The sequence below is a fragment of the Mustela nigripes genome, chromosome 1 (assembly GCF_022355385.1).
Source record: "Mustela nigripes isolate SB6536 chromosome 1, MUSNIG.SB6536, whole genome shotgun sequence".
NCBI classification, from domain to species: domain Eukaryota; kingdom Metazoa; phylum Chordata; class Mammalia; order Carnivora; family Mustelidae; genus Mustela; species Mustela nigripes.
This window is the reverse complement of record NC_081557.1, coordinates 174,680,761-174,696,652: the sequence shown is the minus strand read 5'-3', so window position 1 is coordinate 174,696,652 and position 15,892 is coordinate 174,680,761. Positions and strand designations below refer to the sequence as shown.

Sequence of the window (15,892 nt, the reverse complement as noted above, 5' to 3'; positions counted from 1 at the left end):
AAAATTTCAAATGAAAACGACAGCATCACCGCTTATTTCCAAATGTCAGTTCATAGTTAAAGCCGAACTCCAGAGGCACAGACACGGGGCGCCCCATGGCCCACGAAGGAGACACAACAGCGTGCCAGAGGCAGCTGGGTAGTTGGATCACCTCGGTTTTACTCTGTCGTCTTCCTTCCAGGAAGTTTGGAGGTGGACCAATGAGGTCCACGGTCGAACCTTATGCCACCATCCTCCCCTCCTCCTCGTGTGTGGCTTAGAACTTACCCAGACCTCAAGTTCTCTGGTGTCCTCGCTGTTACAGCCATAGTAGTCTGGAGTTTTATCCAGTTCCTGCATGTGTCCTTGTGCTCTTACGCTCTTATCCGCATGACAGGACGGGCAGAGAGCTGCATTACCCATCTCAGCTCTACAGTTCCTGCTGTCACTGGGCCTGTGCTTGCCCTCTGTGGTCTGTCGAGGGCTCCCAGGGGGACGCTACTGTGGACAATGCATCCGGACGACCCTTGGCTCCTCTGCTCAGTTCCCCTACACGCCCCTCACCAGTTCTCCCCATCTGCTGGCTGGCTTGCTGGTGGCAGAGAGAACTCAAAACCCCAGCAACTGCAGGCTGCATTCAGTGACCATTTCCAATTCAGGCTCTGCCAGTCTATTTTTACACCTACCAGGCCAGCTATGCATGTCAATGGAGTGAGGGGGGTGAGCTGAGACCGAGCAGGGGAGGGGGCGGTGTTGTTTTGTTTTTCACCATGTGAGCAGCCTGTTCTACACATGGACTTAAGTTCCTGCTGTGTGAAATGTCTCTACATGGAGAATTTTTGCATTACTCCGTAAATGCCTTTGAGTCCTTTGATTTCCTCCCCCCTCTGTCTTTCTGGTGGCATGAACACCAAATCTGTTAATGATCTCACTCTACCAGCACAACAGGTAGAAACTATTTTCATGATTGTTTAAACTAAGAGGCATACTCTCAGCTGACAGACATTATCATTTTCATGATCATTTACAGAAAACAACTGGCCATCCTTTCAGCACTTAAACTTCATCAGAAACACATCCGTCAAAATGGCTTGTTTTACAATGATATAGATGTTCTGAATTTCACAACATATCTACAGTTTTCCATTATTCATGATCATGCCACAGTAGAGCAAACATTTTGATTTACTTATAATTCTTTTCAATTTTCAATACTTTGGAAATGTTGCCCCCAGGTTTATAAAAAAAAAAAAAAACTGAAAATGGCTTTCAAAAACATACATACTATCCCTGAAACCATATTACAGAGTTTTGAAAGAAGTTGTTTCCCACGGAGATGAGCACAGCAAATGCAGAGATTTTTATGAAGCCAATTATGATAAACATCAAGACTTTGTTATAGACCATTACTGATTAAATTTTATTCTCCCCACTAAGTTTCCTCTAAAACTTTATTTATATAGTGTTTTACTATTCGTCCTATCCTTCCTCATTTGATATTTGCTTTCTCTTTTCATATCTTCTAAATATATTTTAAACTACTCAATGGCAGGATAAAGATTAACATTTTGTACCATCTACCCAAGTTATATATTAAAGTATTAAAAGTTAAATCTACTGAATTGAAAGCAACCATTTGGGGAAAACAGGATGTGGAAGATATTTAGAAATTAACCACATCACATTGATAGAATAAAACTTACCTTTCCGATTTGCCATTTCTTTTAACTAAAAATGTCTGTCATTATGATCATTTATTCCATAAAAACAGCATTCCTGAAATAGCCTATCACTCTATATCACTGTCCAAAACCCTTAACCAAACAAACACACACACACAAAACAAACAAACAAAAACACAACACCCTTTAACAAACTCAAATCCAAGAATGGCATTTTGGGATTATTGATTCTTATAGCCTTATGCTGGGATATTTTTTTGTTTCGTTTTGTTTTGTTTTACCAATCCTATTTGAATAGCTCTTTATCCCAGAATTTATGAACCTAGAGTATGTTATTTACTGTAAAGATCCTATCCCTACATTCAAGTTTCACCGAATTTCAGTATTTGGTGAAATTATTTTTGTCTTTCAGCTATAGGTGATGACATATTTTAAAACAGTTTTTTTTTTAATTTATTGACGGAACAAATAATATTATGATAAAAATGGGGGCATAATTTCTCCATTCATGTGAAAGACAAGCACAATCTAAATATTTTAAGTGTTAAAATTTTAATGGAGATTAAGGAGTGCACTTGTTGTGATGAGCCCGGGTGATATATGAAAGTGTTGAATCGCTATAGTGTACACCTAAAACTAATATTACCCAGCCTGTTAACTAACTGGAATTTAAATAAAAACCTTAAAAAAAAAAAAAAAAACCCTAGGGAAAAGTGTTAAAGGTTTAGGTGAAAGCATTCATAAAGATGAAATTTTAGTATCAGTAACAAGATCAGACTGGTAGCTGAGATGTACCAAGCAAAACCTTTTGTGTTGCTGAAATTATTTTTATAAAGACTAAAATCATGATTCATCATAACATGGTAATCCCTTATCATGGTTATACATACTTGAACAATGTAACTATTGAAATTAAGTAAGCACTGTGTATAATACTGTTTTTACAAACTCTTTCAAACCGATGTTTTAAAATTTACTAGCCTCTTAGAGCCTTACACTGCCTTAAAAGTCATATAATAGGTGCTTCTTCTTAAATATATATGAACTATTTTGTTCAGAATATAAACCAAGATTTTACCAGCTGTTAAAAGAGGTATACTTCTTTTTTTTTAAGATTTTATTTATTTAGGGGTGCCTGGGTGGCTCAGTGGGTCAAAGCCTCTGCCTTTGGCTCAGGTCATGACCCCAAGATCCTGATATCGAGCCCCGCATCCAGCTCTTTGCTCAGCAGGGAGCCTGCTTCCTCTTCTCGCTCTGCCTGCCTCTCTGCCTACCCGTGATCTCTTTTTGCCAAATAAATAAATAAAATCTTTAAAAAAAAAAAAAAAAAGATTTTATTTATTTATTTGACAGAGAGAGAGAGAGATATTACAAGCAGGCAGAGAGAGAGGAAGAAAGCAGGCTCCCCACCAAGCTGAGTCCGATGTGGGGCTCAATCCCAGAACCCTGAGATCACGACCTGAGCCGAAGGCAGAGGCCCAACCCACTGAGCCACCCAGGCACCCCAAAAGGTAAAACTATTTTTAGAACATAAAAATTTAATATTCAACAATCTTTTCATACAGAATTGAGCAAATCCTAAAATTTCTCTGTGGCCTCATTCCTTCATTCTAGAATTGAGGTCTGAATCCCTGTACTTAACACATGTAAAAGCAATATTAACCACTCTAGCTCAAGGAAAGATGTCTGTAGGTGCTCAGTAAATAATTTTGCCGTGCTTTAACAGCATGAATTGTTTCCTGGAATCTTTCTGTCTCATTAATACATCACCCATTCTACCACCATGCCTTGGATTTTCCTCTCTTTCAGCCAAGCAGTCAAGCATCCCTTTCGCCACCAGTCCCCGTTCATTGTCTCTTTCAAAGCTCATCTTAAAATTCACTTTCCCCTAAAAGTCTTAATTACACCTATGTTAGTTCCTTAACTTGTTCTATCTTTTTGAATAAAGTTGGGACCACTATCAGCTATTTGCTCTTTTTACAGAATATGGCTTGTCTCTCACTGACCTTCTCACAGATGCAAAATACACACAGTAGTTTAAATGTTTGCTAAGTAAATGAAAAAAGTCAGCTACAGATAGGAGCACAATTGATCATATCAATATTTAATTGCACTCTACTGACCTTTTTACACATTCACAGAAACAGATTTAATAATTTCAAACATTTTTACACATGACAAATCTTTAATTTCATTTTCATTTCCACATCCATAATAAACACTCTCAGTAGTCTTTGAATAAATAATAACATTGTTTGGAGTTTATTTTCCTAGAAAAGAATTTGTACTGCTTCATTTCAGAAGAAAAAAAAATGTTCATAAAGTACACTGAGGACATAAACTAAAAAAGAAACATGTTGAAAACAAGATACTCTTTCTAAACGACTAGTAATTAGGTTTCTACCCTCTCTCCTTTATCCCCTGAAAATCTTCCCATTGTTTCCTAATAGAAAAATGTCCTACTTACTGGATATAATAACACCCATGCTCTTTATCATTAGGGCTGCCCAAAATATGCCTCAGAGCAGTATCAAAATCTCACTACTTCAGTGAGTAAAATTTAGTGTCTAAACAAGTACAGGCTAAGAAAAGACAATTAGACACTGCTGGTGCTCCTGTGATTGCTAAAACTTCCTATTTGCTGATCAAACAGTTAAGCTATCAGTCTAGAAGATAGCATAGCTTTGAAAAAAGATCTTCAACGAACAGCTTCATACATGACCACTCCAGGCTAGCCCAATGCTCCTTTCTGCATAATCCAAAAAAAAAAAAAAAAAAAAAAAAAAAAGGTGAGAGGAGTTTGCAAAAGAGGGCATTGCTTCAGAGGTTAAAATACTGCTAGTTCTAGGGGCCTCTGGGTGGTTCACTCAGTTGAGTGTCCAACTCTTGGTTTTGGCTCAGGTCATGATCTCATGGATCATGATCTCATGGGTGGTGAGATCTAGCCCCACATCAGGCTCTGTGGTCCGTGGGGAATCTGCCTGAAGATTCTCTCCCTCTGTTCTATCCCCTACTCCTGTGTGCATTCTCTCCCTCAAATAAATAAATAAATCTTTAAACAAATATTGCTAGTTCTATTTCCTAGTGGTTAACTAAAAGCAGCTGCCAGACAGACTTGTCACAAAAGCTTGTGACAACCTATATATCTAACATTTTGCCAACTAGATGGTAAGGTTAGCAAATACTGTGCAGTACTCGTGCCTTAATCATGGCCCCGTAGACTTTTAGGATCTCTGTGGACATTTGACAAGGGATACGCTTTCTGCCAGGGCAGAACAATGTCACCACTGTTTCTCAAAAATGCTTCAAAGTCATTAGGGCAAATTACTCAGAAAGCAAATATTTGCATGTTTGGCCACACTTTGAGCAGGATACTTGACTTTGGTGCATGATTTAGAATGTGACATATTTGCAATATCCTTCTTAAATTTCCAGGCACTCTTACTGTTATTATTTCATCAGTATTGCTGTGGTTCAAATCCATCAAAAGAGAAAAGAGATTAAGAACTGAGAACAAAGGCCAGCCTCTCATCTGTAATCTTCTGAAAGTAGCTGCTGAAGCCCCTACACAGCAAAGCTAAAAACCATTCACTGCAGTTTTAAATTTCACCTTTTAAATAAGAAGCAAAGATTATGAAATCATCAGAAAACTTAACACCTTAGAGAAGAACTAACTGCATCAGTTCTCTACTTTAACCTAAAGAGTCTAAATTTCACAGCTACTACAGAGGAATGAAAAGACCTCTGCGCTAGGAAAAACTAATCCCCGATTTGGGTTCTACCACTCATTTACCTGCATGGATTTGTGTAACCTTTATCAAATCTGGGCTTTAGTTTTCTTTTTTTGAAAAGAGGGAGGTCAGACTAGATGACTGCTAGGTCCCTTCCAGCTCTGAAGTTCTTTGCTTCCACGCAAAAGCACTTGTTTACATTTGAACATGTACTTAACAGATGGTAGTTGAAGCTGGCCACCTATTTGGTTAGCTAGCATGAGAAAAAAAAAATAAAAAGAACAACTCAGTATCTTGCATCACGGGTCCCTGGTTCTCTGAGCTGATTGCATGCAGTGACATTTCCATGGGACACATACAAGGGGAGATGAAAGGACCATTGTGTGAAAGATGGCAAACTCTGTCAGTGTTTAGGAGCTCTTTTTCAAGGTGAGGACCCTTAAGCTCCTGCTTCACCTTTCCTGAATATTAGCCCTACTGGAAAACTAGAAACATTTTGGAAAGCTCACCCTGTCAGTTTTCTGCATCTCACAACTATAAAACAACTTACATCTGGAGGTGATCTCATTCTCCGAACCTGATGTTATAGGACAGCTTTATAGGATTTTGTAGGACAAGTTTTTGCAAATCAACTGCATAAAATAGAAGAGATTTTAGTCTCCCTCATAGATTTCAATTTACTTGTCCTTAAAGGGCAAGTGCTGTCATATTAAAAATATTGAAGAACATTCACTTAGGCGTCTGCTTTCAGGCTCAGGTCATGATCCCAGCGTCCTGGTATCGAGCCCTAAGTTGGGCTCCCTGCTCAGTGGGGGGCCTGCTTCTCCCTCTCCCTCTGCTGTTCCCTCTGCTTATGCTCTCTCTCTCTCTCTGTCAAATAAATAAATAAATCTTAAAAAAAAATATTGAAGAACATATTTTGCCTGGAGTCTCTAAAGAGGCAAATCCAAAAGAATGTTTCACTCAGAACTATGGAATTTAATTTTTTTTTCTCTCTTGCAAGTTGTAAGGGTTATTCAAGGATATATATCACACAAATGAAAAAAGCCAAGTCCACTCTCTTAATCTAAACTATCACTACAGCATCAACTGTCCTAATATGATAGTGTTACCACTTCGTATTTGGCAGATCATTAACATGTAAGATACGTGTGGCCTTTGCTGAACTTAGAAAACTGTTTAAATTATAACCCACCTCCCCTCACACTCGCCCACTACCAGCTTTTTCTTTTTCTTTTTTTCAAACCACGCTAGTCATAATTCAAAACTGATTGTTTTGGTCAAATATATTTATCTGATTAAACTAACATTTCACTACTCCTATTGTGTGCAGAATTCTCCAAGCCCATTCACAGGAAACCAGGGACAAATTCTTCTCACTTTGGGAATCACTGACCTGTGGAAAAAAAAACTGGAACATTCTGTGCAGCAACAGAGACAGCACATTATTTTCTCTTGTGTTTGGACACATTCAATAACATTTCTTTAGCTAAAAGTTAAACATGTAATGATTTTTACCCATTGGATCTGTTATATAACTGATCAATCAGGAAAACCGTTGCATAATTTATAGATCTACCACAGATTCTCTATATTAACACGTGGCATCACTTTTCTAATTGAGGTCAGTATAAGCAAGTTTGACTGTGTATGCTGTCCACAAATTAATCAAAATGAATATCGCCAAGCTATTTATGTGCCCACAAACATCAATTAACCAATTTAATTTTACATTCCTCCCAGCTATTATTTTCATTCCAGGCTGCTGCCTCTTGACTCCTAGTGTATAAAGGAGGACATTCTTTAATAAACAGTGAGAAAGAAGTTTTCTAAAAGTTACTCCACAAAATGCCCGGCATAAAGCAGGCACTCCATAAATGCCCTTGACTGACATTAAAGACACTATGAGGCAAGACGTGGAGGGTGTGCAGAGCAAGCCTAGAGGGCCATGTGACTTGTTCAGTTCAGTCATATTGGACTGCATTTTGAAACACAACATGAAGAAAACAATTTAGCCATTGTGTGCTCCTACTTTTTCTGGAAAAAAAAAAAAAATGCGTATCCACATACCACTCAGAAAATGGTTAACTACTACAGCAGGGGCTCCCCAAAAGGCTTACTTGTAGAAAAAGTGAAGGATGAAAATAAAAAAGCAGGGCAGGGTCTCCACTGCAATCTGACTTTAACAGTTACTTTCTGAAACGTAAGTCAGTATTTTAGTTTACTATCATTTCCTGGAAGTTTCCATCTGGAATGGAGGGAGAGTGGATAGGGGTAATCTGGAAAGGATTCTGTTAAGGGGATTTTAAGATGAATGAACAGTGCATAGCACAACTGGTGATCACTTCATGGGGTAAAGTCTAGCGCCCAAAGGAACAACGTGCTGAGAGGACCTAACTCTTCACAACAAGCTGACCAGTTATGCTCTACATGATGCATGCCACAGTGGTCTAGACCGATCTATCAAAATGGTCTCTCACATGCCCTGTTAGTTAGACACAATGCTTGATCATTAGGACAAGATAAATAGGAGTGCGGTCCTCATGAGAATTTATAATCAACTTCTCCAAATAATGTCTTAAGTATATAGGAAACTTCACCGCTATGTTCAAATAAATTATCCATGACTGAGATCAGCAAATAAAAATTCATTTATCCTTTCCATACTTCTCAAGTCTCAGTTCACTTTGTATATGGACAGTTTCCCTTTGATGGTTCCCAGGCATTAAGTTCCATATATTTATAGTCACCTTTTGTACATTTACCCGAGAGGTTCTGAAAAATCGCGACTTTTCAAAAACTTTTTGGGTTATTAAATACAACATGAAGGCTTAAATGTTTTGATAAATTTGTCATTATTGAAAAAAGGTCTTCAATTTAAAACAGAGCCCAGTTCAAGGGAATCATATACTCAAATATTTTAATCTATTGGTCTCAGAGTATTTTATAATAATAACTTCCAACAAAATAAATGCACATGTACACATGCACACACAATACACACACACACGTATATGCCCCACTTGAAATGCAACAGGAAACACAGACATTTGAAATACACTGCTATGGGGCGCCTGGGTGGCTCAGTAGGTTAAGCCGCTGCCTTCGGCTCAGGTCATGATCTCAGGGTCCTGGGATCCAGCCCCACATCAGGCTCTCTGCTTGGCAGGGTGTCTGCTTCCCCCTCTCTCTCTGTCTGCCTCTCTGCCTACTTGTGATCTCTGTCTGTCAAATAAATAAATAAAATCTTTTAAAAAATAAAATAAAATAAAATACACTGCTAGGCTGGGGCACCTGGGTGCCTCAGTTTTAAGTGGCAGCTCTTGGTTTTGGCTCAGGTCATGATCCCAGAGTCGTAAGATCCAGCCCCATGTCAGGCTCCAGGCTTGGTGTGGGGTCTGCTTGATGCTCTTTCCCTCTCCCTTCCTCTTCGGCTCCCTCCCCGTCTGTCCCATGCCCCACCCCCAACACACACAGCGCATACTGCACTCTCTTTCTCTCAAATAAATAAATAAAATCTTTTTAAAAAATTAATAAAATTAAATACACTGTCAGGCTATAGGCAGTCTTTTATCAATTAAGAGCAAATTCAATTTCAAACTAAATTTCTAATACTAGTTCAAACCGGAGCAGATATAAGCATTTGTCAAAATTACCAATTAAACCTGACTTATGAGGATGGTAACTGATTTCCTTGTACAACAGTAAAACATTAAACCAAGAAGTTTCTGTGATTATAAAATATGGTACTATTAGGGTTTGGAAAAAAAAAACTACATGTTGAGTGTGCATTTAATCAAGAACTAAATTAACTATAATTACAGAATGATAGGCTAAATTCAATTTGTTTCAAAGGCTGAGAAAACTTAGAGCACCAAAAATAATCTGAATTTCACTGTTCAACTGACATTTTATTTGGGTTCTATTTCAAGATTTCTCTAAAGCAAATTTATTCTATACATCTTAAAGTATAAATAATTGTTTATAATCCTTTACCTATTATTCATGCTAGAATAAGTATCCTGATTGTATATCATTTGTTCCCCTGAATAATGGGAAATTTTTTGGTAAAGTTTTTAAATTATGTCCTACTTTTTTTGGAAGGCAGAATAATTTTACAGGCAATCAAAAACCCTATGAATACAAAAATAAAAATATTATAAAATCAATATCATTAACTCAATTCTTCTAAAACTGTGTCATTGTGGTCTTATGTCCTCTGAACTACAATGTTATTGGCCATATGTTGTAAGGAATGAATTCCTGGCTGAGCTCTGCCAGCTGCCACTTTTAACTTTAGTATTCCAATCTGTGTAATAATGAGCTACAATAAATAGAATCTTAGGCTGATGTTTGTATATGTTAAATCTTTAGAATCATATGTTTATAAATCATGCTATGAGGTCAGCATATGATTTATCTTCTCTACAGGAAGATAAGAAAGAAATAAAGAAGGAAGAAGGGAGGAGGGAAGGAAAGATTGTAAATATGATAAGAAAATGCAGATCTATCTCTAAAACTTAAGAAGGGCTTTTTCCTTAAGAATAGTTATTAAAAATATTTTCAATAAATACGTTTTTCATTTTTCCAGTTCTTAAGAGCTAGTATTTAAATATTCTCAGGGCTTTCCTAGGTTAATGAAGAATCTCTCTCCCACACCAATGTGTTCTCCTCAAACTTGCTCCGGGCCCTGCCTTGTCTGGCTCAACCGACTAGCACCCCTATATTCTTTGCTGCTCAAGCTGGAAATACTGATGTTTTTGACATTCCCTTTCCTATATATCTAGGCCTAAAGACTCTGCTTTTTTTTCCATCTGTTAGCCACCATTTTAGGTCAGGAGCTCATCATTTCCTGGCTAAATTACGTTAACTCTCTCCTAAATAGTTTCCTGCTTCTAGCCTCACTCTATTCCAATCCATTCCCCCACACAATAACCAGAGTGAGTTTCCCAAAGCTCACATCTATTCAGGACACCTCCCATATTCTCCATGATAAAAGGCAAAACCTTCTATGTGCTATACCGAGTCCTATATGCTGATCCTCCTCCCCCATCTCATCTTTGCCTTTTCTTTTATATTTTCTTCTGGACTTTTATAAACAACTAATCCTTCCTCTGAATCACCTCCGTCCTTCCCTCTATATGTACAAGACTTCTCTTGGAACCCTTCCTGGTCAACAAAATGAAGAGCAAGTTGTAAACATGGAGTGATCACAGTGATTGCTACTCTGAACTGTAATCATCTTTGTGCATGCTTGTCTTCTTCACTAGACTATGAGCTCATGGTGGACAGACATTATATTTTATTTGTCTGTTTGTTCCTACAGTACTTCTGACAGTGCCTCTAATACAGCAGACACTCATAATTGATTACTGGACAAATGATAAAAAATCTTTCTTGACACATTCAAAACGATTGTTTTTCACAAACATTTGTTTCATTCATCCCATAAATATTTATTCGGTGCTCGACGCCAGGCCAGAACACGTCATTTAAATAAAAAGAGGCAAATGGGCAGTATTTCTGATGTAAACATAAATTCTTCAATAAATCTCTGAAATGGCAATCTGCAGCAATCTATTCAATTACCAGTAAATGCTCCTTTGTTTGTTCATATTACTATTCTGTCAGCTCTCGTTAGATTATGTTTTCAGATGTTTGATTTCGTCATGAAGGGGACTAGGCACCAAACTTACTCATAATCACATTATTGCAAATGGCCGCAAGAGCTACAGTGGCCATAAACCAAAAGATAGTTTATTAAGTTAGGATAAGACTATTGATCACAATAGTGGATATTGCCGATATGTCAGTCATGTCTAAAACCTACATAGAGTAATCACTGCTAAAGCCAGAGAACTGTCCCAGTTGTTCTCTAGAGGTACAAATAGATTCTCTTACAATGACTGTCTACGCACACACATACAGACACACACACAAACACACACACACTGTTACTCTTGGCTTGGCCTCTAAAGTATTAATGTTACTCTGTAGCCTCTAAGGTATTATGTACGGTGGAAACCTCTTTTCATTCCATTCTTTCCATCTGTAGAGCTGCTCTGTGTTCTTTCATGATTGGTTGCCATTTTTATTGATGATGATGGGCCCCCCATAGATCTCTGCCCTTATCGTCACATTTAACCCTCTTCACAGACCTCACTTCCTTTTGACCATGACCTTCTCCGACATTGCTTTTTATCTATCATGCTCAATTCTTTCTCCTTCTCTCCACTGTTTTTCTTAATTTCTTCATATATTCCTTTACTTCTAACATGTTTTACTTTCAACGCAAACACTAACCTTTGGTAGACAACTACCAATAATACAGCAAATTCATAAACACAAAAATACCTGACAGTTATCAGCCTATAGCAAGCAGTCATAGAAAAAACATGCATTTCCTGCTTTTCTTCATGATAAACAACCAAGTGTTCAGGCAGAACTCTCACTCGTTGCCACTAGTAGACATCAGTAATTCAGATACATGTTAACTGCAGTAAAGGCACATCTTGAAGAGAGCACCATAAAAATTCAGTCTTGCCTTCTTTTTTTAATGACATTCCACTGTTTAAAATGAGAATTTCTAGGGTCTAAATCCCTATGGAAATATCATTCACTTATGACTTCACATTTTGATAACTCATTAGACTATATGGCAAAGTTACATTCAAATTTTATCAAATTTTATTAAACACATAGGTCACATTGTATTTGATCAAGAAGGATGTCATGAGAATTTGACTTTATGCTAAATTCTTCCTAAAAAAAGAATCATCAATAAGAGTAAACGTAGCTTCCATTAACCACTGACATTTTAAAATGTCAGTTTTACTAAAATATTTTATTTCTATTTTGGTAATATTCAATTTTTGCTGCTTTATTTTATAACCCAATATATCTCAGTTTATTATTATCCCACATTAAGATGAGGAGAGATGGATCTTTCTGTGTTATAAAGGCATCATACAGACCCCCTGACCTCATTGTTCAGCAGAGGGGAAATGACATTTAAAGACCTTTATGTGCTAACGACCTTTTTTGTGTCTGTAGCCAACGGTACCACAGTAGTCTTCCTTTCTTAGTTCCCTATGTATTTCTGACCTTGGGTTTTCTCTGTGGTCCAGTGAAAAAACCAACTTTCAGGAAATTCTAGAACTACTTCCATCTGCTGTTTGATAAACTAACTTCACATTAGCCATTTGAATTTTGGGTCTGCAAGACCTACTTCATCTGTCCCCCACTCTTACAACAGAATCCTGTTGAAGATCTAGGACTTAGACATCTCCTTTGATAATATTTTGATTGTCAGAGATACAGGTAGTACAGACGGTTTGAGCACTTGATAATTCCAACCATCCTGTCTTCCTATAATCTCATTAGTAGAGACCTCGTCCCCATGTAAACCATATTACGACTCTTCTGAGGCTCCCCCTACCCTCTTTGCTTTGTTTCTTGAGAGGTTGGAAATATTTCTGTGTATCTCAGTGGTATGTGATCCTATGCCTGGCGTACTCTGTGGGGTCCAGTGTCTGCAGCTACATCTGTTCTAAAGCCAGATCCCAAATGCCCTCATGGGCTGTGTCTGGTGGAAAATGTACCACCAAACCTCAGGTTATAGCTGCAAAGTACAATGGTGCTCTGTGGAAGGATCCAATATACTTTAAATTTCAATACTTTTTAACTTACAAAATTTGTTTTCAATTTCACATACTTAGGAAAAGGACCCAACCCTTTGTCAAATCTTATTAAAACAATCATTCCCTGAAGTACATACTATAGGAAAACAGCAACACTGTAATTTCAATACATTGGAAATTCAGAAGATAAAAAGTAAAGAGAGAGATATTAAAACACATATAAAAATAAAATTTTGAGAAATACAGATATATATGTATATATATGCATGATGCATATATACATACACATCACCTTAAGAACAGAACTGCAAACATGGGTTTTCTCAAATAAGAACCTACTTTGAAATGAGCTCACTAGAAAAACAATAATAACAACAAACAACCCTCTAAGGAAGTTGTATTAGAATTTCTGGTCTGATAGTTGTGACATCTCAGAATAGTATTCTATTTCTTTCTTTTATATGGGAGAGGCATTTTCCTAGTCAACTTTACTACTCTGTTAGGTCAAATTCTTGACCTATTTACTCCATGGCATGAAATGATAATTGAGCTCAAAGAGGAAAGAGAAGGAAAAAAAAAAGAAAAAGCCTTTGAACCCTTAAAGCTTTTGTCTATACATTTCACTGTCATATCTTGCCCGGATGTGTTTTTATCCCTGAGTCATCCAGGAAAATCCATGTGGTTTCACACAGAGAAACACTGCTTCTTTAGCATATGTGGAATCACAAAGATCCCTTTTAACTCTACTGTGCTTTGGTGTGCAGGAATGTTAGGTTTTAAACTTGGTTACAATATGCTGCTTGTTGGAACAGAAGTGTGTCTTTTTTCAAGTGGGGTTTCTCCCCACTTGAAAATCTGTAAAATACTCTGACATGACACAATCACGTGACTGGTCTTTAAAGTCTAAATGAACATCACACTTTAAGGCCTTGCTTTTTGCTCCTTTTGCATTACAACCATGGACATGCCTTTTAGCAGCTTTCAAATGGAGGAAACCTACACATATCAGAGGAGGGACCCTTCAAACTTTTTTACAGATCAATGGAGCACTGATCCGTCTTAGAAGAAATGGAAGCTAGATGTCAGCCAGTCAGATGTAACCTACATCTGGATAACCCGTATACCTGAGTCACTAGTACGCAGACACCTCATCATAGGAGCTTGAGTGACAGTCATCAAAAACAGAGCAGGAAGAGAACAAGGAAAGTTAAACAAGGGAGTTTAACCCTGCTTTAGGGCAGCAGAACTTGTCATTAATATGTACTGAGTGTAAACAAGAATCAAGGCTTTGGGGAGAAACAGTGCAAATAGGAGTTAGCAGAGGATGTTGCCGGCCTGATGCAATGGACTTCATGTACTCCAGACTCATGTTTCAAGTCCTACAAAGGTGAGAAAACTTGTATTGCAAATAGTTAAATTAATAGTTTACAAAGCTATTAATTAAAGGGTTTTTGTAGTTCTTAAACATTAGTATGACTTTTAGATGCAAACACAATGAACTAACATTTAAATATCACTGATACAAAGAAAGATATAAAAGATATTTCTCCAGAAAATTCTTTTGTGCCCTCTTTTGTAATGTCTTGAATTTCCTTGTTAATATATGCACTTGAGAAGAGTTGATCACAAAACGTTAAGAGCTCTGGTTATGTGTCATTCTGTAACAAGGGTTTGTTACATACCCACATAAGCTTCTCTGTCTAGGTTTGATTCATAAGACTAACCTATGACAAAGTTGAGTTTAGGTCACAAAAAGAGTAATTTAATGTTTAGAATCAGTTGGGCATTTACTGTGTCTATATACAGGAAGAAAATCAGTAATCATTATTGGCTCAGCAAGCTGGTGAAATACTGTAACACCAGGGCGTTAGGCTGTTCTAGGCAGGATATTGTTCTCATCTTGTTTATTACAACAGCAAAGGGCATGGGCTTAGAAAAGGAACCTAAAGTTCCCCTAGGTAAACATATTTAGGTATCACGATATCATACAAAGATATACACACAAAGTTATCATACAAAGATTCTCATTTACAAAGAGAACACGTGTGTGATGTTAACAGGAGTACTTATGTGGTCTCCGATCAGTAGTCAAGTACTCTATGGCCCTTAAAATACATGCTCAATTTACAATATCATTATGCACTTGATTATAACTAAGAACTATGTCAAGAGGGAACCAACATTACATATCTAAATATTTTACCATGCTAGATTAAGAAAGGCAAGTGAATTACTAAAGGCAGAGAAAACAGAAGGAAAAATTTTATTGAATTTGGCCATCCAGTAGCAAAGTTAATTAAAATGAGAAATGAAGGGCCCTTTTTGGAGAGACCAGGGAGTGATTCATTAGTTGTGAGAATATTATCTGTAGACGGAGAGCAGCTGCCTGCTCATGAAGATTATTAGAGAATCAAGTATGGTAAATAAAAGAGAAAGTTAGTTCTCATTGGTCAAAGTGAAAAGGATAACTCCGTCATATGTTATGCCCACTGCAATCAGAAGCAGCATATTACACAGGTTCCCGTAAAGATTTCTGGTGTGTCTTAGTTACAAAAAAGAAGCAAAGAAGTAAGACAACTATCCAAGTAAGTCATGCTAAGTAGAATGAAATCTTCCATACCAGTAGGAAGATGAAAAATGCTAAACAAATGTTAGTTGTCAATGTAATTTGATATATTACATATTTAATATCACCAGCAAATAAACACACTTCCACCAAAAGAAAAGATCTTTCAAATGATCATTTTACTCAAAAAGAATTCAGGAATGAAATGAAAAATAAGGAAGGCCCTGCATCAGTGTCAACATCATCTACATCAAGGGTGCAGACATGGGATTTATAAAGGCCAACTTCAGAAAT

At 37.2% G+C, this 15,892-nt stretch overlaps 1 protein-coding gene across 19 annotated transcripts in view; it reads right to left on the bottom strand.

The window, feature by feature from the left end:
• The window catches only part of ANK2 (ankyrin 2), a 323,814-nt gene that overhangs the window by 224,231 nt on the left and 83,691 nt on the right, over positions 1–15,892 (bottom strand). For 5 of the 19 annotated variants that reach the window (XM_059377426.1, XM_059377419.1, XM_059377458.1 and 2 more), the window contains exon 1: positions 268–651. The exons of 4 other annotated variants lie outside the window; for them this stretch is intronic. In XM_059377426.1, coding sequence (XP_059233409.1) covers positions 268–402 — 135 coding nt within the window. In that variant the 5' untranslated portion in view covers positions 403–651. Of the gene's footprint in view, positions 1–267; positions 666–15,892 lie in introns of those variants that run through there. 10 more of the 19 variants (XM_059377490.1, XM_059377414.1, XM_059377415.1 and 7 more) reach the window with 4 other exon arrangements.